This window comes from Phodopus roborovskii, unplaced genomic scaffold, assembly GCF_943737965.1.
Source record: "Phodopus roborovskii unplaced genomic scaffold, PHOROB, whole genome shotgun sequence".
NCBI classification, from domain to species: Eukaryota; Metazoa; Chordata; class Mammalia; order Rodentia; family Cricetidae; genus Phodopus; species Phodopus roborovskii.
Window position 1 is genome coordinate 12,473,438 of NW_026126547.1, and position 22,903 is coordinate 12,496,340.

General features: G+C 46.7%; 1 protein-coding gene and 1 pseudogene across 1 annotated transcript in view; both read left to right on the plus strand.

Annotated features, from left to right (window-relative positions):
• Positions 1–9,733: 9,733 nt before the first annotated feature.
• LOC127233896 (60S ribosomal protein L8-like) lies at positions 9,734–10,376 on the plus strand (annotated as a pseudogene).
• A 4,929-nt stretch (positions 10,377–15,305) lies between these two features.
• Spred2 (sprouty related EVH1 domain containing 2) overlaps positions 15,306–22,903 on the plus strand; it is a 94,680-nt gene continuing 87,082 nt past the window's right edge. Inside the window, exon 1 of the mRNA XM_051200478.1 lies at positions 15,306–15,937. Coding sequence (XP_051056435.1) covers positions 15,912–15,937 — 26 coding nt within the window. The 5' untranslated portion in view covers positions 15,306–15,911. The remainder of the gene's footprint in view (positions 15,938–22,903) is intronic.

The following is a 22,903-nucleotide window of genomic DNA, read 5'->3' on the forward strand; positions in this document are numbered from 1 at the left end:
TTTTAAGTCCACAAGCAAGGAAATCTGGAAATAGAACCTTCAACCCCAGGACCATGAGAAGATTTATGTTATTTAATTTGAAAGAGGGTTTCTCTCATGCAGTGAGCCTGCTCCAGCCTAGGCTGGCCCAGGAGATGCCCAGACAAAGACTTGAGCCCTGAGGCTTCAGATCAAAGGTCTGCTGGTCTATCTGTGAGGCATCTCTGAAAATGAAACAGGTGTGATGCAGAGATTGATAAAAAAAAAAACCCTTTGTGACCTGTCATCTCAGTGTGAGCCTCATCAGCTTGATGGGAGAACTCTGGAGATAACAGTGTCAATTTACCACAGCATCAGTTTGTCACTGAAAGACAAAAGCAATGTGGGCACATCACTGGTTCAGTCTACAGATGTTTTTAGAATGCTCTGTGTACATTGGACATTCTTAAATACAAATACGTGGGTGTAAACCTTAATTTGATGATTTTTTTTCCCTCTGCTCACTTCAGGAATTTATAATTTAATTGGTAAAGAAAAAGAGTTAAAGTGATAGCACACACCTTTAATCCCAGCACTTGGGAGGAAGAGGCAGGTGGATCTGAGTTTGGGGTCAGCCTGGTCTACAGAGTGAGCTCCAGGACACCCAGGGCTACAAGTAAAACCTTCTTTAAAAAAACAACCAAAAACCAAAAGCAAAGTCACCATTTGTTAGAGATGCTAAGGTGGAAGTTTAGATGTGTTACAATCAGGATGCAAAAGAATAAAATAAGGGATGTAGACCATTGGCAGAGTGCTTGCCTGGCATGCACTAAGTTCCAGGTTGGTTTACCCACCTCCCCGCTTAAACTGGGTGCAGTGAGACATGCACTCCTGTAATTCCAACATATAGGACATGGAGGCAAGAACGTTAGAAGCTCAAGCCATCTACACAGCAGGGGCCAGCCTGTGAAACGAGAGCCTGTCTCAAGAAAAGAAATAAAGTAAGTTATATGAAAATGTTTTGCCATTTTTTAAAGAGTTCATACATGTGACAGCAAAGATCAGAAAAAAACAGATGAGGTAGTACATGCCTATAATCTGAGAACTCAGAAGGCCAAGGTGGGATTGTTCAAAGTTTGAGACCAGCATGGGATACACAGTGAGTTTCAGCTCCTCTTTGGCTATAGAGTCTCAAAAACAAGCAAACAAACAAACAAACAAAAAATAGAGAATGCTTCAAGTCCTAGGTGCTACCTGGAAATGTTCATAAGACATTTATGAGCTTAAGAAACATGTTTAAGGGGCTCAGATGAATGTCTAATATGATCCCATCCTATTATGACACACTATATATTATCTTACTAAATATATGGACTTTCTAGGGGTTGGAAAGATGACACAGCAGTTAAAAATACAGCAGGGCAAGGCTGCTGTGCCATGCATACAAGGAATGAGAATAGTCTGCATCACTTAGTTTAGCTGAAAAGAACAAAGCTTGAGCTAAAGCTACCTTAGAGATGACATCATGGCCTGTACCTGTAACCCCAGCACTTGGGAAGCTGAGGCAAGATTGGTTGGAAGTTTGGGAACAGTGAGTTCTAGTTCCACCTAAGCTACAGAGTAAAACCCTGGCTGGGGCTACAGCTAGCTCATTTGGTAGAGTGCTTGCCTGGCATGCACGAAGCCTTGCTTGGGTCGTGTGTCCGTCCCCCCCTCCCCCCCCACCCCCCACCCCCGCACCACATAAAACTGGGCCTTCTGGCCCAAATGTGTATTTTCAGTGGTTGAGAGGTAAAGATAGAATCAGAAGTTCAAGGTTATCCTTGTTTACCAAGTTTGAGGCTGACCTGGGATATATACTACAAAAAGAAAAGAAAAAAGCCAGCCACTCTTAACTGTTACCAGACTGGCAGTGGCCACCTGGATTTCAGGTAAGCCACAAACATAAGCCATATGTGTATATGTGTCAACCATCACCGTGCCATCCTTTTTGTCACTGATGTTTATTTCAGTTCATTTACCTTTGAGACAGTGTCGTCTTGTATAGCGTGTGCTGGCCTGTAATTCACCATTATCCTCCTGGTTCGGCCTTGGTAGGACTGGGATTCCTGGTGTGAGCGCGACACCTGCTCCCAGTCAGTCTTTGCTGAGGGAAGAGGTGGCCCTCATTGACACCTTTATGAATGAGTTACACCCTGACAAGCAATGCAGCCTTCCTTCAGCTGGCACAGCAGGAAGCCTGTGTGCACCCTGCCGGATTATAACGAAGGTACCTTGGTTACAGAATCTGAACTTTGAGTCTCTGATTTGACAGTTCTGAATTTGACCCTTATTCTCTCGGTGTGTTCCAAAGTGAGTCACTGAGCTTATCTGGGCTTATGTCTTTACCTTAAAACAGGTGGCTCCTTAATGTCCTTTGGACTTTAGAACTTATAGGACCTGCCCAGCTACTTATCTGACTCTAGGATGGGGACACTGAAAAGTGATTCAGCATACATACTCTGAAGTCATGGGGCAAGATTTATTTATTTATTTGCAACAGAGTCTCATACAGCCCAAGCTGACCTTGAAATCCTTATGAGCCATGGCTTACCTTGAGATTCTTATTGCTATGCCATCATTTATTGGGAGGCAGGCTTGGGTGGAACCATGCCATGAAGCTTATGAGGCAGTCAGAGAACAACTTGAGAGAGTCAAGTTCTCTCTTCCCACTTGAGAGTTCTAGGAATCAAACCCAAATCATCAGACTTGGCAGCAAGAACCTTGGAGATGACCGTCACTAGATGAGCGTCACTAGATGAGCGTTTTGTTTTTCTGGAAATTACCTTGAAATTCTGACACACACAGACACACCTCTGTTTCCCAAGCACTGAGATTACAGGTATAGCATATACCACCAGGATCATTGTATGTGATGTCCAGGATCAAAACCAGGGTTTCCCACATCTTAGGCCAGTGCTCTATCGACTGAGCAATCTCCCAAGCCCCAAGCCGCACTCTTCTTTTGCTTTTTGTAAAGATACATTGTCACTTTCATGGCCAGACTGCTTTTGGAATTGTGGCCATCCTCTGCTCTGCCTTCCTAGGGCTGGGATTAACCCTGAAGCATCACACCTAAAGTTTTGGTTATGATACACTTTAAAGATAAAGGAGGGCAAGCATAGTGGTTGTTTCATTTGTTCTGTGGGTGGTAAGGGTGACTTAAAGCTAAAGGGAACGAGATAACGTCTCTGTTGCCTCCTTGAGTTTATAATACAGTGGGAAGGCAATATGGATCAACAGCTAGGGATAGAGAGGTGGCTAGTGGGTCATGGTGCTTGCCACCAAGCCTGAAGAGCTGAGGGTGATTACTAGGATTCACATGGAGGAAGGAAAAAGCCAACTCATGTCAGTTGTCCTGCAACCTCTACACATGCACACTAATAAAAATTTAAAGCTATCTGACTAATTCTTAGAGAATTTCATATAATGTATTTTGATCCTATTTGCCTTAACTCCACCCCTAACTTCATCCAGGTTCACCCTCACCTCCCTAACCCTAAACTTTGTGTCCTTTCTCTCTCTCTTTTTCTTTTTTACTTATGAATAATTTTTAAAAAGGCAGACAAACAACCAAAGGCGTGGAAAGAAGTAGGAAAGAGAGAAAGAGGGTGCACGTAGACTCACAGCCTCACGAAGAGGAAGCGAGAAAATCTTCCAGGAGGGAGTGAATTCACATGATGAAGGGTGCCCCTCCCTCCTGGCCTCGAGACACCTCATGTCACACCACCCCCCTTTCAGTTTTCTCTCTTCACCCCTGTCATTGTACGGTGACAATTGAGAATGAACAATTAAGAATTCAGTTGAGAACAAAATATCTATTTTTATTGTATGTGTGTGTGACTATTTTGCACCAGATATGTGCAATGCCCACTGAGGCCAGAAGAGGCCATCAGATCCCCTGGGACTGGGGTTACAGGTGGATGTGAGCACCTGTGACTTGGAGGTGCCTGGAACCCATCCTGGGTCCCCTGCAGGAGCAACAAGTGCTCTTAACCACTGAGCCAACGCAGCAGCTTCAAGAGAAACAATTAGATCTCCTTAGTGCTTTCTTAAGTGTACTTTGGTTTACAAACATGCTATTGCCCTGACCTCTTTGGAAACACATCTTTTTTAACAAGCGGGCTGTGGAGATAGCTCAGTGGATAAAAGCATTTGCTGCCAAGCCAGACAGCCTGACTGCAGTATCTGAGACCACTGTGGTGGAGAGATCTGACCTCTGTCACCTGCCCTCTGACCTCCAGAAGCATTTGAACACATGGGCACTCACACAGCAAGGCTTTGCCTTTTTTTTCCTTTACATTTATTTATTTGTGTACATATTTTGTTTATTTGGAGATAAAGCCTTACATAGTCCAGGCTGGCCTGGCTCTTGTTATATAGGCAAGGATAATCTTGAACTTCTGACTCTCCCAAGGGATTATAGACACGCACCATCATGTCTATGTATAGATACTCACTATTTGCAATAAAGCAGGCAGATTGAAAAAAGAAAAAAGCTGACCGATTCATCTTATTCTATATACTTCTTGTATGTTGATATGACTTTCCTTCAAGTAGAATTTACCTGACTCTAACTCTGGGTTGACCACATCTCTCTGGCTAATGAAGTATTAACAAATGTGATTTAAGCAGAATCTTTAAGAAAAATGCACGTACCGTGAGGTTGGCCTTGTTACTGATCTGGGAACCCTGCCACCACCATGCGATCCCATCTGGGCTGACCTGTTGGAGGATAACAGATCACATGGAGCACAGTTGAGCTAACCCAGCTCAGGCCAATCAACTTGACCAACATCTGTGAGTGAGATTGTCCTAGGCTGTCTGGCCCCAACTGAGCAGGCTCACCAGCAGAGCAAATAAGCAGACAGATCAAAGAGTCATGCTTCCCATTTCAAGCTACTGTGTTCATGGTGACTTGTTATATGGCAGAAGTGAGCGGATGCAGGTGCCAGTCTTACTGTAGTGTTTTCATTAGTGCAAAAGGTCTTAGGTGATATTTCAGTGGGGGTGAGGATGGAGCTCAGTGGTAAAGCATTGCCTAGCATAGTAAAGGCCAAGTGTTCCATCTCTAGCATAGGTACATCTAACCAGTACCAAGGATAGGATCCAGAGAGACTTGGGTATACTGGGATTTAGTCAACACCATGAGATGTCTGGTCTGTCTAGGGCAAAACATGTTTAATTTAAGCATGTAGTGCATGCTTGTAATCTCAGCACATGGAAAACTGGACAAGAGGGTGAGCACCATGATTGGAGGGTAGCCTGGGCTACCAGAGACTTATTTAGAAACAAAACAAGGGCTGGCAGGGTGTCACATGACTTTAGTCCCAGCAGTTGAGAGGCAGAGACAGGTGACCTGAGTTAAAGGCCACCTTGGTCTAGTTCCATCCAGGTCAGACATGGCCAGAGTGAGACCTTGTCTCAAACAACACACACACACCAATGACAATTCAAAGATGTTTGATTCATTGAAACCACAACCGCTATAAACATAGACCTTATATCTTCTTTCAGTTCTAAAAATCTGATTCTCTTACACTATTGCTCCCGTTCTTTGCTGTTGTCTTCCCAGGAGAGAGAGAACGGTGAGTACAAGGAGTGAGAATTAGATGTGATGTGCAGGAGTGAGATGCTGATGGCAGGGTACCAGCACTAGACAGGACCGGACACCTCACAGTGCTGACTAAACACCATCACACCCAAGTTTCCCTGGATCCTCAGTACTGGTCAGATGTTCCTATGTTAAACTGCTAGCCCACATCCTAAAACCTCCCTTAGGAGCCTCACCTGTGGTGGTGCATGCGGGTCATCCCAGCACTCAGGAGGCTGAGGTAAATGAATTTCTGTGATTTCTAAGACAGCTTAGTCTAAATAGCAAGTAACTAACCAGACAGTGCTATTTGGTAAAACCCTATCTCAACACCCCTCACACTTCCCTGCCCACTTCTCCCACCAGCCCTGCCAAAAAAGCTCCTGGTTTTGAACTTGTGTAGGAGGCTGAAGACCTGCCTGGCCTCTCATACAAATGATATGGCCAGACAGACCTAGTGCTGCATGTACTAGGAAATGCTCTACAGGCAAATGTAATAAATAGTGCTTCCAAGGTCTAGGCCTCCATCAGATAATATGGCCAAGGCTGACAAGATCACAGGCAGAGTTAATGGAAAGTTTAAAATCTATGCTCTCTGTGGAGACTTTCACAGGCTGAGTGACTTGGAAGATTCCATTCTGACAAAGCCAATTCATCTCAAAGAACTTCTGACCAGAGAAAATGGAAGCCCCTGCATGCTGATGTCCACATGTGTACATACATTCCCAAAGTCACACATATACCACACATACACACACCCCACACACTAGGAACTGGCATTCAATATTGCCATGCCCCCCCACACACAGGAAGAGTTCTATATAAAACATGTTGCGTTTGTTTCTTTTTGTTCAAGACAGGGTTTCTCTGTGTAGCTCTGGTTGTCCTAGAACTCGCTCTGTAGAACGGGCTGGCCTTTAACTCAGAGATCCTCCTGACTGTGTCTCCCAAGTGGTGGGATTAAAGGCGTGTGACATCACTGCCCAACAAATATTATCCTTTTAAATGTAGTTTTATTTAAGAAAACATGAAAAAGCAATCAAAACCTTCTCTGAGGGTCTTATCTGGCCCATGAGCCAGATTTAATTATAGCTAGGCATGATGGCACATGCCTTTAATCCTAGCAGAGGTAGACAGATATCTGTGAATCAGAGGAGGTTAGCCTGGTCTACATAGTGTCCAGGAGAGCAGTGGATATATAATCAGACCTTTTCTCAAAAATTAACTAAATATTAAAAAAACAAAATTGTGAATGTGAAATATTTGTCACAAATAAGTGTTGAGAAATCAAAATAACACTAATAATAGTAATAAATTATACTCACCTTATATTCCATGACTTAAGTTTCTTCCAATTCAATGTAGTTCAAGCCAAAAAAAAAAGTAAAGATGTATTTAGCGTATGTACCTTGAAAATCAGGCTTCACCCTAGGCATAGGGCAAGACTGACTTCAAGTGCTATATCACACTCCCACCCCCATGAATTAATTATGCCCCATCTCCATCTCTGGATTCTGCTTCCCTCTGGCCTGGCCTATAAAGTGGCTCAGCCTTAAGTGATCCAAGCCCCCCTTCTTCTCCTTAGATGGTTATCCTGATCTTGGTAGGAGGACCAAGAGGCACAAGCTAGAAATCAGGAAATATCCCAGACCTCTTCCTGAACACTGTATCTCAGAGATCACAAAGACAAGCCTTGTCTACTGTACTTGTGTCTCGGGAATTAATTATCTGTCTTCATGGCCACAACCACTGTGCTTTGTCATGCATTGTTATTTCTGTTCTCGGAAGAAAATGTCTTCTTAACTACTGGCCTAGAGTGATCAAATCTCTTAGAGTAGTAAAATGAGACCTGTGTTCTCTGCTTAAAATGTTTGGGTTCATGTGTATCTCCTGCTCTGAAAATGTGGGGTACAAGCAGGATTGAATTTGGTGATTTTTTTTTTTTTTCAAACTGGTCACTTGAGCCCCCTACTGAGTGGCAGATGGCCAGGTTATCTTTGAAACTGAGCCTGAACTGGGATGGGCATTAGCTGTTGTGTTAGGAGCCTCTCTGTTCTTTGTCATTGGGCTGTGACCAACCTCTCTTGAATGCACCCTGCATGGCTTGCCCACCCTTAATGCAGACTTCTGGGGAAGGGGGGTTGGGACCAGTGTCTTTCCTCCCAGGCAAACTGCTTTACTCAGTAACAATCTCTTGCTGCTACCTGGAGTCCAGAATGGGAGTTTGGATCTAGTCACAAAATGTTCTTTTATTCCGAAGGTCAAAAGCTCAAAACCCTCCTGAGGCCAGCAGCTAGCCAGCTACTACCAACAATATTTACCAGCTAAGGCTTGGCACTCATTGTTGCCAAATCCTTTCCTTTTCTTTCTTCCTTCCTTCCTCCCTCCCTATCTCTCTCCTTCTCTCCCTCCCTTCCTTCCTTTCAGGAGGAATTGATGATCTCAAATTTTATATTCTAAATATTCTTGCTTAAAGCTCAGTTTTACTTAGAAGAAAATTGAAAAGCAGTGAAAACCAAACTTGCCTGAGAGCCTTACCCTGTCCATGAGCTGTCAGTCTGTGACTTTGGTTTTATTCACTAATCCCAGAACAATGGATGCCACTTGCCCTACATTTGCATAACTAAAATCGCAGTGGAGGAGATCTGGGACCTAAGGAAGATTAGTTGTGAATTGGCTAAAGAAGGTTCATGACTTCAAAATAAAATCTAACCTTTAGCTTGGACCTGTGGCCTCCCTAGCCCTGCTTCTGCCCTGCCCTGTTTCTGGTCCTGAGTTAGCTTTGTATCCCTGCCTCTAACACCAGTGGGCTTGCACCTCAGGCACCTCTTCCTTTTCTTCTTCTTTCCCACAACTCTGTCATCACACTGTCCTCCAAGATTTGACTCAGACCTCCCTTCCCTAAGACGGCATTTCTCAACCTCAGTTTACTCTATGGCTTACCCCACGTACACTTAACACCGACCATCAGCCACAATCCTAATCTCTTCTTTAGATGACTGGCACATACAACCCAAACCCTAAAAGGCAGGAACCTGGGTTCATTTGCCTTGGTATCTCCATGGCTTCATTGAGTACCTTGAGTCTTAAGACGACATGAAAATCAACTGCCTTGACTATTGCCTTCCACACACTAAAAAATCCATTTGTGAAAAATTTTGTGCTTTGAGAAAAATGAAGTCCCAGCTGGGAATGGTGGCAAAAGCTATCATGCCATTTACTCTGGGGGCTGAGACAAAATGATAGTGAGTTTCAGACTGGCCAGTGCGACAAGCTATTGGGTTTGTTCATTAAAGTTTATGGTGTGACGAGGAGGAGCAAGAATAGAAACTGTTATGATAAAGCACAAGGAGTGTCTTGGCAGATTCCATGTCAAGCGATGGTGACCAAGTGGGAGGGACAAACATGCCAAGCAGACAGAGCTTAAGTGAGAAGTTTTATTAGAAAGGTGAGGGAAGGAAAGAGAAAAGACATAGAGACAGAGAGAGGACAGAAGAGACAAGGGAAACAGGAAAAAGTCCCAGGAGAACAGCAGGAAAGAGAGGGTATAAGTGGGTGGGGTTCTTTTCTTTTAAAGGGTCCTTTGTGCCTGCATAGAGATTATGCAACCATGGAAGCCTGGGCTGACCAGGGTATTACCCGAGTGCATTCTGTCAGGTGACAGGGGCAGGCCAGCATAATGCTTGAATCCTTACAGATACATTGCTTAGTGGTAGACTGGTATCCTGGCAAACTGACCTGTGTTCAGTCTCTACAAGCATTCCTCATACCTGCCAAAAAGAAATTTAGTTGCTCCAAGAGATGGTGGTCCACGCCCAACACTCAGGAGGCAGAGGCAGGTGGGTCTCTGTAAATTTGAGGCCAGTCTGGTCTACAAAGTGAGTGAGTTCCAGGACAGCTGGAGCTACATAGAAATGCAACAAAACAAAACAACAACAAAAAATCGTTTGTTTCACTTTTTCGAGACAGGGTTTCTCTGTAGGTTTGGAGCCTGTCTTGGAACTCGTTCTGCAGATCAGATCAGGCTAGTTTCGAATTCACAGTGATCGCCATGTGCTGAGATTAAAGGCATGCGTCACCACCGCCTGGCAAAATGTAAGATTTTAAATTCATTCAATTGGCTTGCTGATAGACTAAATCACCATGAGTCCTGTGATTGAGGGCAAACATAATGGAGCTGATTTTGCATTTGTCGTGCACATAAAACATCATAAGTGCGCCTTGCGCCTGGGAGCTCTACGGACTTTGTTAAGCAGCATGGTAAAAGACATCATTCATGACCCTGGTCCTGGCACACCGCTTAGGAGTGTGGTCTTTCATGTTCCCTATTGGATTTAAGAAGTGGAAGGAATTGTTCGTCGGTGCAGAGGGAATTTACCTCGGTCAGATCGCGTACCCGCGGCAAGAAGACCCAATGGAATATTGGCAACGTGAGCCCCGTGCCTGAGGGTATTATCGTTGTATGAAGAAGCTTGGGGATAGCTGGCACGAGCCTCGGAGAAGTATACCACAGTAATCTCTCACAATTCGGAGACCAATAAGATCTGAGTGATTCAGGGTCCAAGAAGGTTTTTTCCTTGGCTAACCGAGCTGCATGCCGGTGTGGGCAGAACTAACAAACCCATCTTAAAGGCTGCCTGTGCTTAACGAAAGAATTAGGCAGAGTACATGGCCGCGTGTACAGGGTGTGGCCATGAATCCTATGGAGAATCCCTTTTGCAAACACTCCACTATCCGAAGAGACGCCACAGCTCAGCGCAGAGCGGATCTCATTACTACCTGCTGAAGGGCTGAGCGACTAAGGGGAGCCAAAACTGTACCGGAGAACTAAAACTCAAGAGCATATCCTTTGATTTTTTTTTTTTTTTTTTTGATAAAAAAAAAAAAGTTCGTTCAAAACACGACGGTCATAAAAAATTTACCCATAAGAAAACAATAATACGGGGCTGGAGAGATGGCTCAGCGATTAAGAGCACTGGTTGCTCTTCCAGAGGATCTGGGTTCAATTTCCAGCACCCACATGGCAGCTCACAATTGTCTGTAACTCCAGTTCCAGGGGACCTGATACATTCACGCCAATGCACATGAAATGAAGTTAAGTAAATTCTTTAAGGAAAACCGTCCCTCCGCCGCCCACCCCTCCTATCCTGAACTGTGTAGGTGAAAATGACCTTGAATTTCTGGCATTCCAGGTTACTTCATGGTCAGATTAATGAGGATCTAGGAAATTGAATCCAAAACTTTTATTCACACTAAGTATTACTGTGCCCCATAACCAGCCTGACTTTGAAATCCTGATCCTCCCCAAGTTTTAGGATCTCTTTAGGATAAGGTCCAATTTGCCATCCTCTAGCCTACTGTTCAGAATACAGGTGTGCATCCCAAATCTGGCTTCCCCCCAGGCTTTCAGAGTCAGTGAGGGTGGGGTTAGAGTGGGATATTAACTGGCTACTCCCACACAGCAATTCCCACCCAGCCTGCTAGAGGGTGAGCAGCCACAGACGAAAGACCCTTTGCATAACCCATTCTTAAACTGGCGGAAGCTTGTACAATTGTAAACTGAAACTGGGGGCAAACCCTGGCGGTTACATTTTTACACAAAGAATGCTTCCTTCTTGCTCAGTCTATCACTTCCTGACCTGGAGACAACCTCAGAAGCGGCAGAGTTGGCATCTCATTCATAATACCTGACCCCGCGTGGAGGGAGGCGGGGCAGGGGCCTTTCATCTCTATTTAATAAAATCCTGGCTACGTAACCGAAAGGGAAAATGATCGGGAGTGTGCTGCCTGGGGGATGAGCCCTGCAACACCGCCCTTGGCTAATTATACCGGAGATTGTGCAATGGGCCCGAGCCATTCACCCCGCAGGGCCGTGGCCTCTCACTAAGTCTGTGCGGTCCTGCACTCCCTTGGCACAGCGGGTACCAGTGGCTGCTTGCCTGAGCTTGGTGATGCAGGCGCTGCAGCAGCCGGGCGCGGCCGGAAGGAACTGATAAACCCTTGCGAATGGCACCCCTCCCCTGCGTCGGAAGTGTCTTGGAGTGCCGGTCATTGAGAAATACCGAAGTGGCAGAGTGGGGCGAGGCAAGGACAGCCCTGGGGCTGAGCTCGTGGCCTGGGATCCCAGATCCCACGTGCAGCCACAGTCCTGCCAGGGCGAGGAGAGCCGGCTGCAGGGGAGGCCTAAATGCCAGCTTCGCGCTGCGTCTTCGCGCTGGGTCCCCCGGCCTCCGGCTCGAAAAGCAGGACCAGCTCTGCTACTGGGCCTGAGGATCCCATCTTGGCCGCCTCCAAGGGGTGCTTCACGATCTCCCGAAGCCCCCACCCGCTCCTCCCCGGAAAGGAAGAGCTGCAGGGCCTCCCCGACCCAGCCCGCGGGCAGGCGGCTAGCTGCCCTGGGTTTCCGTGAAGTTGTGAGCAGATCGATAGTACTTTAGAAGTTTTACCATCTTACTGAGTCAACACTTTTATTTTAAAAGACGGAGGAAGTCTCAAGTAGCTCAGGTTGACCTAGAACTCAATGACCTCGAACTCCTGACCCTCCTGCCTCCTGGGATACAAAAGTGTGCCACCACACAATTTTTGTTTGTTTTGCTTTTTGAGGCAGGATTTCACTGTATCCCACGCTATCTTGGAACTGTGTGACCCAACTGACAGTGATTATTTTGCCTCATCTCTCAAGAACTGGGAATACAGGTGATGCCTCCCCATACTTTCAGACTGATTATGCTTCCGAAATGAAAACTTTAAAATCAGCACAAACTAATACTTATTTTCAAATGCCTCTGAGTCTTTTTTTGCTTTTTTGAGAAGGAACGGGATTTTATTATAATTTGTGGGAGCGGCAGGGAGAATGAGAAAAATAATAAGACATCTATGGAACAAATCAACACAAATATAAATAATTCCTGAGATGTTACAACAAATTATAGAAACAGATTGGCACAATCCAAGTTGTTTATAAGACACCTGATAATGGGTAATCAGCCATCTTCCAGAATATGCTGCATGGGATGCCACAATCCACTCCCCCCCCACCCCATCTTCATGTCTAAATGCAAGAGCTAGTCATCTGGAACAAATGACTAGTCAAAATCTATAGATTCCACAGCCAGCTCAAGAATGTCTGCAATCATGCTCAACAGAGGGCCAGTAGCTTGGTTCTCTTGAAGTCTCCATGTACAAACTCTTTGATAGAATTCTACCTTGCATTTCATACACGGGCAAAAACAATGCCCTTTCCAGGTAGTTTGTATTCATAGAGTTCTCATAGTCAAAGGCCCTGGTGACAGCAGGTGTCTCATTCCCTGTGTGCCCAGTACACCAGTACAGCTGGTGGAGGGGAGCTGGGTAAATCTTAGGTAATTTTCCTTGGGAGCCATCCATCTTGCTTTTTAAGACTGTTCTCCTGCAATCTGAGACTTGCCAGTTAGGCCATGAGAGTGACTAGTTAGCCCTGGGGACTTTGTCTGTCTGCACCTTGTCAGCACTGGGATTGCAAGTGCAGGGAGCCAAATGTGGGTGCTGAGGATGAAGGACAGGTCCTTGAATGGAAAGGCAAACATACTAACCTATGCTCCTAGCCCTGAACATCTCACTTTTTGTTTGATGTTCTTTTATGTGTTTAGGTGTTTTGTCTGCAAGTAGAACTATGTACTACTTGGGTGCCTGATGCCCTTGGAGGCCAGAAGAGGGTGTCAGATTCTTGGGGTTATAGGAGGAAGGTTGTGAAGGGTCATGTGGGTGATGGGAATTAACTTCTGGAAGAACAACCAGTGCTTTTAACCACTGAGATAACTCTTTGGTCATCATGCCCACCCCCTTTTCCCCTTTAAGACAAGGTCTCACTATTTAGCCCTAGCTGTCTTGGAACTTGATATATAGACCAGTATGGCCTTGAACTTAGAGATCCACCTGCCTCTACATCCAGAATGGTGTCTATCCCACATCCAGCATGTCTCATATTCTTCATGACTTCGAAAAACAAAACTAAACTACACAAAAGACAAAGTTTGCTTTGTTATCCCTGTGAAAGCTGAAGAATTAATAGCAATCCCACTTTCAGGGTTTCAGGTCTTCTGAGAGAAAACCAAATGCAGGTGTTCATGAAGCCTGGTACCCTTACTGCTACATGTTACTGGCACTCATAATCGAGTGTGGAACCTCAGTCTGTGTCCACAAAGATCATGGGTGTGAAGAGCAAACAAAACAAAAAAGACACCAGTTTCTACCTGACTCAAAAGTGAAACTCTTTTTAAGCCCTTGTGGATCTCTATGAATATACCGCTAAGAGAGTCTGTTTGTTTTGTGTAGGGGTTTTGTTTTAGTTGTTGCTGCTGGTTTATTTTATTACTATTATTAATTATTATTAGTGTTCTGATACAGGGTCTCACCATTATGATTGGCCTGAAACTCATAATGTAGACGACCAGACTGTCCTCAAAAATCTCAAACCCAGATGTTGCATGGGCTCACTCAGAAAAACTCAGGCTGGTCCTAGGCCAAGGCAGGAAACACTTAGAGAGGTGGGTAGAGATGGCTCAGCAGTTAAAGAGTATTGGCTGACCTTCCAGAGGATCTTGGTTTAATTCCTAGCACCTACGGGGAGGCTAACAACCATCTACAACTCCAGTTCCAGGAGATCCAACATCCTCTGGCCTCCTCCTTGGCCCACACGTGGTACACAGACATGCGTACATGCAGTCCCCTTCTGCCCCCACCCCACCCCCGCACATTCTTAAAAAATAAAAACAGCTGCATTGGGTTAATGGGGAGTTCCCAGGTCTCCCTTTTGCTAAAAACCCATTGAGGGCCAGTAATCTGTGACCCAGTTAACTGGACTTAAAGAGCTGGGGTTTAGAGATGCTATTCACCAACAGGAAGGAGACTACTGAATAATTATATACTTCGGTGTTACTTTTAAACTCCATTTCTGCCTGCAATACAAACGTTTCTCCGCTGGGTCGGATGTACCTTTTGTTTGTGTACAAATTACAGTTTTTAAAAATGCCCGCTCTAGGTGGGCATGGTGGTGCATAACGATAATCCTACCACTTGGAATGCTGAGTCAAAGGATCAAGAGTTCATGGGCAGCCTCGGCTATACAAGTTTGAAGCCACCCTGAAAAAACAAACAAAAAACAGGCTAGAACAACACTTGCTCTCTGTCGACAAAAAAAAAAAAAAAAAAAAAAAAACACAAGATTCTCTTGAAACTGAATCTCCTCTGCCATTCAGGACAGTGGCGAAGTCCAACTCCCTCTTTGCTAGGTTTCTATCAGAGTTGAGATGTTGAGGCCAGCGGCTGCCACCTGCACCGTCCCTACCCCGCACCCAGCAATGTTCCTCCGAGCCCGAACTCCCCGACTGCAGCTTGACTCCTCCCCATCTCCGCCCCCGCCACCTCCCCACTGATTTTTAATCCAAAGGTTTGGGAGGAGGGAGGGAACAAAAAGGGAGCCAGATGTGTTCTCGTCCTCAGCTCCCGCCTCCTTCCCTTTAGGGCTTCCCAAAACCCGGAGCCCCGGAGACAAGGATTCGGAGCAGGACAAACGCAGCGCCAACCACGCCGTTCCCCGGCTCCTCCCGGACTGAAAGCTAGCGGGAGGGGGCGTAGAAGCCGGGTGCTCTCAGTAGGCGGGACAAAGTGTGTGTGTGTGTGTGTGTGTGTGTGTGTGTCTGTCTGTCTGTCTGTCTGTCTCTTTCTCTCTCTCTCTCCTCTCTTTTTGGTTGCAAGTAGGAAGCTTTTTGCACTCCACCACCTCTGGCCGCTGGGAAGACGTCATCGCTTCCGCCCTACTTCCTCCTCCTGTTGGCGGCGCTGAGAATCCAATATGGAGTAAATCGGTGGAGTCGTGAGATGGGGTTCGGACGGGGCGCCCTGCACCGCCTCCCAGGCGCACCTCCCCCGGCCGCCGAGCACTACCCGGAACCCTGATTGGCCCGGTCCCTGGGGGCGACCCCGGCCTGGCCCCACCACAGTCGGCCGTCCGCCCGCCCGCCGCCCCGAGCGTGCTTGTTTTTCTGCTGCTCTCCCCCTCCGGGTCCCCTTCCCAAATCTCGCCCTTGCGCTCATTCGGAGCCCGGGGGCCGCGCCCGCCTGGCCTGTGGCGTCCACTGCCCGGTGCACCCCTTCCTAGACCTCGTCCTGCGCTCGGGGAGCCCCGTTTCCCCGTCTGCCTCGGCGCCCCCTTCATCTCTTGCTAACCCCTCCACCACCAAATCAGGAGATGTCGGAGATGTGAAGAAGGGGGGCGAGCGCACAGGAAGATGAAGGGAGCCAGGCTGCCCGCCGCGGGACAGGCGTCTAGGTGAACAAGAAAATGACCGAAGAAACACACCCGGACGAGTAAGTTCACCGCGGGTGGGACGTGGGTGCTCGGCGGGGTGGTGTGGGGGGCCGCCTCCAAGGACGCAGGCAGGGACTCGTTAGGAGAACTTGGCGTGGGGTGCTGCTGGATGTCTGGGCTGCACGCGAGTCTCTCCAGTCTGGCTGGGGGAGGCTGCAGGAACCACCTAGGGTCTGCGAGTCCGGGTCGCGGCCGGGGCCAAGGGCGCGTGAATGACCTCGGGGCGGTCCCCCGCACTGCGCGAGCGGAAGCTCTGACGCCCTCCACGCGGGGCATCCCAGGGTCGATGGGTTTGCGTGAATGGTGACTTTGTGGCTCCCGGCTCTGCCGCCTGCCCTACAGCCTGTTTGGAGCCCTTTGGGGCCGGACTCCGCCATTTCGTTTTCTTGAATCGCTCTCATTTGCATACCACATTTTCATTCATAAAAACACCAAGGAGTTGGGGGAGGGCCGGCCCGGCTCGGGCACCGGGTCCGTGCGCCTGGGTCCACGCAGCAGCCAGAGCGCGGGACTAGCTCGCGGAATCCCGGTGCGCGTGAGTGTGTGCACGCGCGTGTGGGCTGGCACACGCGCCCCGCGGTGTCGGGGCAGCTCTGGGGGCGGATCCGAAGCGTGTGCAGCGAGGGCGGGAGAGAGCGTGCGGGGAAGCGCGCTCCTGGCGTGTATGTGGGGGAGAGCGCGTGCCCGTGCGTGTGCCCGGCTCGCCGGCCCTAGGGGAACAAAGCTCCCGGTGCTTAGTCGGAGGTGCTCCCGGGCCGCCCCTGGGGGAGACCCGGGACTGTCACCGTCTCCCGGCGAAGTGGCAGCTGCCTCCCGCCTTAGTTGAGCGTAGGGCTGGATCTCTGCTCTTGGTTTCAAAGCGGTTCCCTCGCAGGGCTCTGGGGGCGGGGCCGCCATTCTGCCCTGACTCGTTCTCGGCCTGGGGTCCCAGCGGTCCTGACTCTGCGACCGCTGTTCAGTGACTGTGCTCGCCACCAGCCACTTTTTTTTTTTTTTTTTGTGAATAAAACGTTCTCCTTTATTGTCACATGATATCCCTCCTCCCCTGCACATTCATAAATCCTCAGCCTGCTTGGGCTCCTTTCATTCAGTGCTGCCGTTAGCCAAGGTAGTAGTGGCGCCTGCTTGGACTCCGGAGCGGGTCAGCAGCCTCGGGGTCGCTGACGGGGAGGGAGACCAGGATGGTGGAGAACAGGCAACTGGAGACTAGCTTCCAGACCTCGGGTCTTGGTTTTGTGTGTCGTCCCACCCCCACACCCCCATGGACACTCGAGTGCAGAGAGGGGAAGTGACTTAGGGCTGGGTGGCAGAGAGGCTTAAAGAGCTTTTGTAGCAGGTGGCAGAATGCTGTGTTCCACTGTAAGATATCTTACTTTTTTTCTTTGTTTTCGGTGCTGGAGTTTGCACCCAGGGCCTGGCACACCCAGACAAGCAAGCCCTCGTTTGTTTTTAAATGGCCCCTTATCCTTTGGCGTCCATTGTCAGGCTAAGTGGAAGGAAGCTGATGTTCTGGAAAGGGAATTTCCTTTGGTGTGTCCCCAGGGAGATTTGACTGCAGTAACCCTAATCTGTCAAGACAACTGTCCCTAGAGAGGTTCTCACCTGCCATGCAAGCTCCATAGCATGTGTTGGTCTATTTTAGCCATTTTATTTTGTCTTCCTATACCTGTCATTGAAATCATAAAGTGGAAAAAAATGTTGGGAGTTTTAATGCTGAAATATGGAGGGAAAGGAATATCTACTAAGCCTTCCCCTTCTGGAACTTGGACAATAAACAGTCTTTTTTCTGGACCCCTGTTCGTACTTGCATATAGGTGTAGCCTTAGGGACAGCAACAATACCTGTATCTTTAGGGTTCTTGGAGAGCCTAGCTCACTGTGCCTTGGTTCCTTGGCTCCTTTTACTGGGAGTGCAGGTCCTGCTCTTTTCCAGCAGCAGTCAGCTTTGCACACTTCCTGGTTTGCAAGCCTAAGCAAAGGGATTTCAGGTAAGGGACACCAACCAACATAAAGTGAATATATCTCCATCCAGTCCTGGGGTAAGAGATTTGTTTTAGTACTGTCAGACGCCTTGTTGAAATTGGTAGCTCACACTTACCCAGCAGTTGGACACTGAAGCAGGATTCTTGGCCAGCCTGTGATACCTAGTTACAGGCCAGCTTGGGCTAAGAGTAAGACCCTGGTATTTAAAAAAAAAAAAAAAAAAAAAATTGTTGAGACAGCAGGTATTAGAGATGGGCTCTAGTTTCAGAGGACTAGATAGAAAGCCTGGTATCTTCACCATTGTTGAAATGTTCTCAAGGTTACTTTCTTGTTCTTGTCTCTAAGATAGGGCTTTACTACGAATCCCCTGGCTGGCTTGGGGCTTTCTGTGTAGACCAGGTTGGACACATTTAGAGAGATCCTCCTGCCTCAGCTTCCTGAATGCTGGAGTTGCTTTATATGACTACCATAGCAATGAGCTATGTGGAACTCACTGTGGTATCATCTCCGTTTATATTTGGGGAAACTGAGTAGAGTTTTACATGGTTTGCCCAGGAGCACCCCATTAGTGACCGAAGAAATTGAGAATTCTCTCAGCAGCCTGGTTCAGGAAGAGCATTTTGTTCCCAGCTAGTATTTGTGAAGGGTGATGGCAGCCTTAATGAACCTGACCTCATGCAGGCTAGAGCCTGCCTCCTGGCCAGATTCACCACGTTTCTGCCAATCATCCTGCTGGTTCCTAATTGTTCTAAATCACTGGCAGTCTGACGTTGCCATGGATTTTCTTCTTTGAAAAGTGCTGTGAAGTATGAGGAGCATGTCAAATTAAAGTAAGGTTAAACAAACTTGGGTATGGGAATGCTGTACTTCTCAAGATTGTGGATGGAGGCTCAGAGTAGTATTACTGGAGTGCATTAAACCCAATACAGGCAGTGTTGAACCATATAAAGTTTTGTCTTTTTAAAAGTTTGTTTTTAACGTGTGTGTGTGTGTGTGTGTGTGTGTACGTACGTACATATGTGTTCCTGTGGAGGTCAGGCGGGAGGATCAGGGAGGCATTCAAAGCCAGCCTTGACTGCAAATGGAGTTTGAGGCCAGACTGAGCTCATGACACCCTGTCTCAAAAAAAAAAAAAAAAATCAGGGCCCTGTTGGGGCCAGTGCATAGTTCATACATAAACCTGATGACCTGAGTTAATTCCCCAGGATCCACATAAACGTGAAAGGAGAGAACCAATTCCAAGGTTGTCCTCTGACCTCCACGGGAACACACATGTAGTCCCAGCTCAACTGGGACTTACTACATAGATAGCATTCCCCTTGAGACTGCAATGATCATCCTGCCCCTTCTTCCAGGGGCTGGGAATGCAGGCATGTACCTTCACAGCCCTGCTGACATTAGCTTTTAAAATAAAATGTTTCCATTCTGTGTAAGCAGGCTCTTTGTTTTTATTTTTTGAGCACTGGATGACTGAGAGCTGAATCCCCGAGCCAGGGAATCTTTACAAGTAGAGTTCTTGATTTTGAAAATATGAGTTGACCGTGCAAAATCAGAATCTCAGTCCATCCATTAGAAAACGCTACCTTTTTTTGTATCTGTAACAAGTCTCAGACACTTTCCTCCTGCCTTTAGCACTTAAACCTGTAGTAATATTTCAGGGAGACCTACAGCTACCTTGCCCCAACAGCTTGCTTACTCTTGCTGCTTTTGTGAGTTTGTTTTTGTGGTTTTAGTTTGATCTTACCGTGCAGCTGAGAATGGCCTTGAATTCATGAATGTTGGGTTATTGGGATGAATGCCACATTCATTCCCTGTTTCTCTTCATTCTAGGATTCTACTTTGCTTTCCGTCTATATGTGATTGCGACTCGTCCTTCCAAGCCAATTCTGAGCTCTTCCTTTGGGAGATCATCCTCCACTTCCCCACCCAACCTCTACTGGCTGTAGTCTTTTTCCTCTTGTTCTGCCAGGCACTTCTTACCACACAACTGGGCTTTTCCCCAGCTAGATTCTGCATCAGACAATGGGTTTTTTGGATTCAGGATTACTGCTTAGTAATTCCACTGCTATTCTCTACTCTTGACCCAGTACCATTGAGCACATCATATTTGCTTAATAAATGTATATCGAAGAAAGCAATAGATACAATTATTTCAAAATGCTGTTTTGGGCCTAGGAAGATTGCTCAGTAGGTAAAAATTAGAATTCTCAGAGCTCATGTAAGTTGGACGCAGTAGTACACTTTGGGAATCTCAGTGCTCCTGTCGGCCTAGACAGAGGAATCTCCAGAAGTCTGTGGGTCTTGTAGCCTGGCATACCTAGCAGCAAATGAAGACCTAGGACAGGAGGGGTGAGTCAGCGGTTAGGAGCACTTGCTCCTCTTACAGAGGACCCAGAAGTTTGTTGTTTGATTGGTTGATTTTTAGAGATAGAGGTTAGAGGGTCTCACTGTGTTACCCAGGCTGACATTGAACTTCTGAACTCTAGCAATCCTCCTGCCTCAGCCTTCCCAAGATGGCTGCCTGTCAGCACATTTTGTACCTTAGAAGTCAATCTCCAGCATAGCCTGTGTTTGCCCCTGCGGGGAAGTCTGTAGAAATCACAATATTAACAATTTGCAGTAGCTACGGGATTCTGGTGGAGTCTTCTCACTTGGTGTTGGAGACAGCTGTGCTGATGAACTCCAATACTGGCATAGGTCCGACATTACTGGCTGAACACAAACACACATTCTAACAGCAGATCCTCAGAAACAGAGCGAGAGCTAATGGAGGCAGAGCGGGAAGTTTTGACATGTATGGCTGTTTGTTTTGGCTCATTTTCTCTGAAGGAAATTAGCTGACTTAAGACCTTAAAGATAATACATTGGTGATGTGGGGGCCCTTTCCAGGGCTTCTACTTTCATTTTCCATGGACACACACAGTGCCTTGGGTGGCACAGTGTGTGTTTTTAATTTATTCTTTCAAATTTCATTCACATAATGTGCTTTGTTCATTGAACACCCCCGCCCCCCATCCTCTCATCCTTCTCTTTGTCCCATTGAACCCTTCCTCCCCTCCTACTTGTGTTCTGTTCTTGTGCACTAATGTAAAAATTATAACTGTGGCACTTGGTTAGCTGAGGATATTTCTAAACCTGTCTCTGAGCAACTCACTGTTACAGTTTCAGGGAACTGCATTCAGAACTGTGTAGAGGGGTGTGTGCGGGTGTGTGGGAGAGAAGACCCGATGCATTTCATTGGGGTTTGCATGGGTGTGGGTGGGGACAAGATGTGTTTTCTGCATGCTTTCACATTCTTAAATGACCTGACAGGTATCCCAGGTCATGGAAAGAAAACAGGCTAGGATTAATAATATACTTGATACTGACTGGATTAAGAGCCTGCTCCACTAAAGGGCAACTGTTTTAACTGTTTTATGACCAGTCAGTTCCCTTTCTTAGCCCATCTTCATTAACAACAATTCACATAGCCATTTGTACTATGACTATCAAAGTGTGCTTCCATGTGTACACTTTACACACTCACACAATGTAGCTGACTAAAACCAGCTTTCTTCCTTAGTGCATAGTAGATAGAGGTAGAGAAGCAAATTTGACTTTGTCTTAGCATTAGGTATTTTTGTTGTGTATTTTTGAGATATAGCTACCCTGGAACTCACTGTGTAGACCAGGCTGGCCTCAAAATCTTAGATATCTAACTGCCTCTGACTGCTGAGGGCTGGGGCTAAAGGTATGCACCAGCACCGCTTGGCTGTATTAAGTATTCTTTGATTGAAGATATTAGAACATGTGTGGCTGGAGCTCTTCCCCTCCATGTATGCAATAGTAATTTTTTTCAGACCTGGTGGTTTGTTCTTAGTTATATGCCCCCATGGATCCATTCATAAATACCTAAAAGTATACCAGGCTAAATGACAGCTGTCTTTCCCTTATTCATCTGGTAATAACCCCCTTTCCTTTCTGTTTTCATGATTTGTGCCTCTTATTTCTTTGTGTGGTTGCATAGCCTTGGTTCTCACCTCTAGGGCTGATAGCTCAGATAAGCCTGGTAAGGCTTACATTTATGTTCAATGGGGACTCCAGGTGCACAGGGAAACTTTGTTTATGCTATATGAAGAATTTATTGACCCTTACATCCATGGCCTAACAGTGCATACCAATAGGCTTTCTGAAAACATACTGATGGAAGTTAATGTATTTTCTTCATTAAAAAAAAAATATATAATTTCACCCACACAAACATTTAATGATCATTTTATTCTTGCATCCAATGGAAAAAAATACATTTCTTTTTCCTTTTTTGGCACAGGGTCCCATGTAGCTCAGTCTGGCCTAGAATTCACCATGTCGTCAAGATGACATTGAATTACCACACACTCTGTTTTCGAGAGACTAAACCCAGGGTCTTGTGAATGTTAGGCAAGCACTATACCAACCAAACTGGAGCCATAGCCCTGTTTTGTTATTGTATATTTATTCATTTGTTTTCTGTTTTGAGACAAGGACTCTCTATGTAGCCCTCCTTGGCCTGGAATTCACTATGTAAACTAGGCTGACCTAGAACTCACAGAGATCTGACTGCCTCTGCTATGTAAGTGCTGGCATTAAAGGTGTGTACTTGCCCCCCCCCCCCCATGAGGGTTTCTCTGAGTGGTTCTGTCTGTCCTGGAACTAGCTCTGTAAACCAGGCTGGTCTTGAACTCACAAAGCTCTGCCTCTGCCTCCTTAGTGTTGGGATTAAGGGTGTGTGTTACTACCGGCAGGCCACCCCTTTATTCTTTGTGTGTGTGTGTGTGTGTGTGTGTGTGTGTGTGTCGGGGGGTTAGAAACAGGATTTCTTTGTATGGAACTCACTCTGTAGACCAGGCTGGCCTCAAACTCACAGAGATCCACCTGCCTCTGTCTCTCTAATGCTGGGATTAAAGGCGTGCACCACCAATGCCCGACTGCCCCCCCCTTTAAATTTATTTATTTATTTATTAT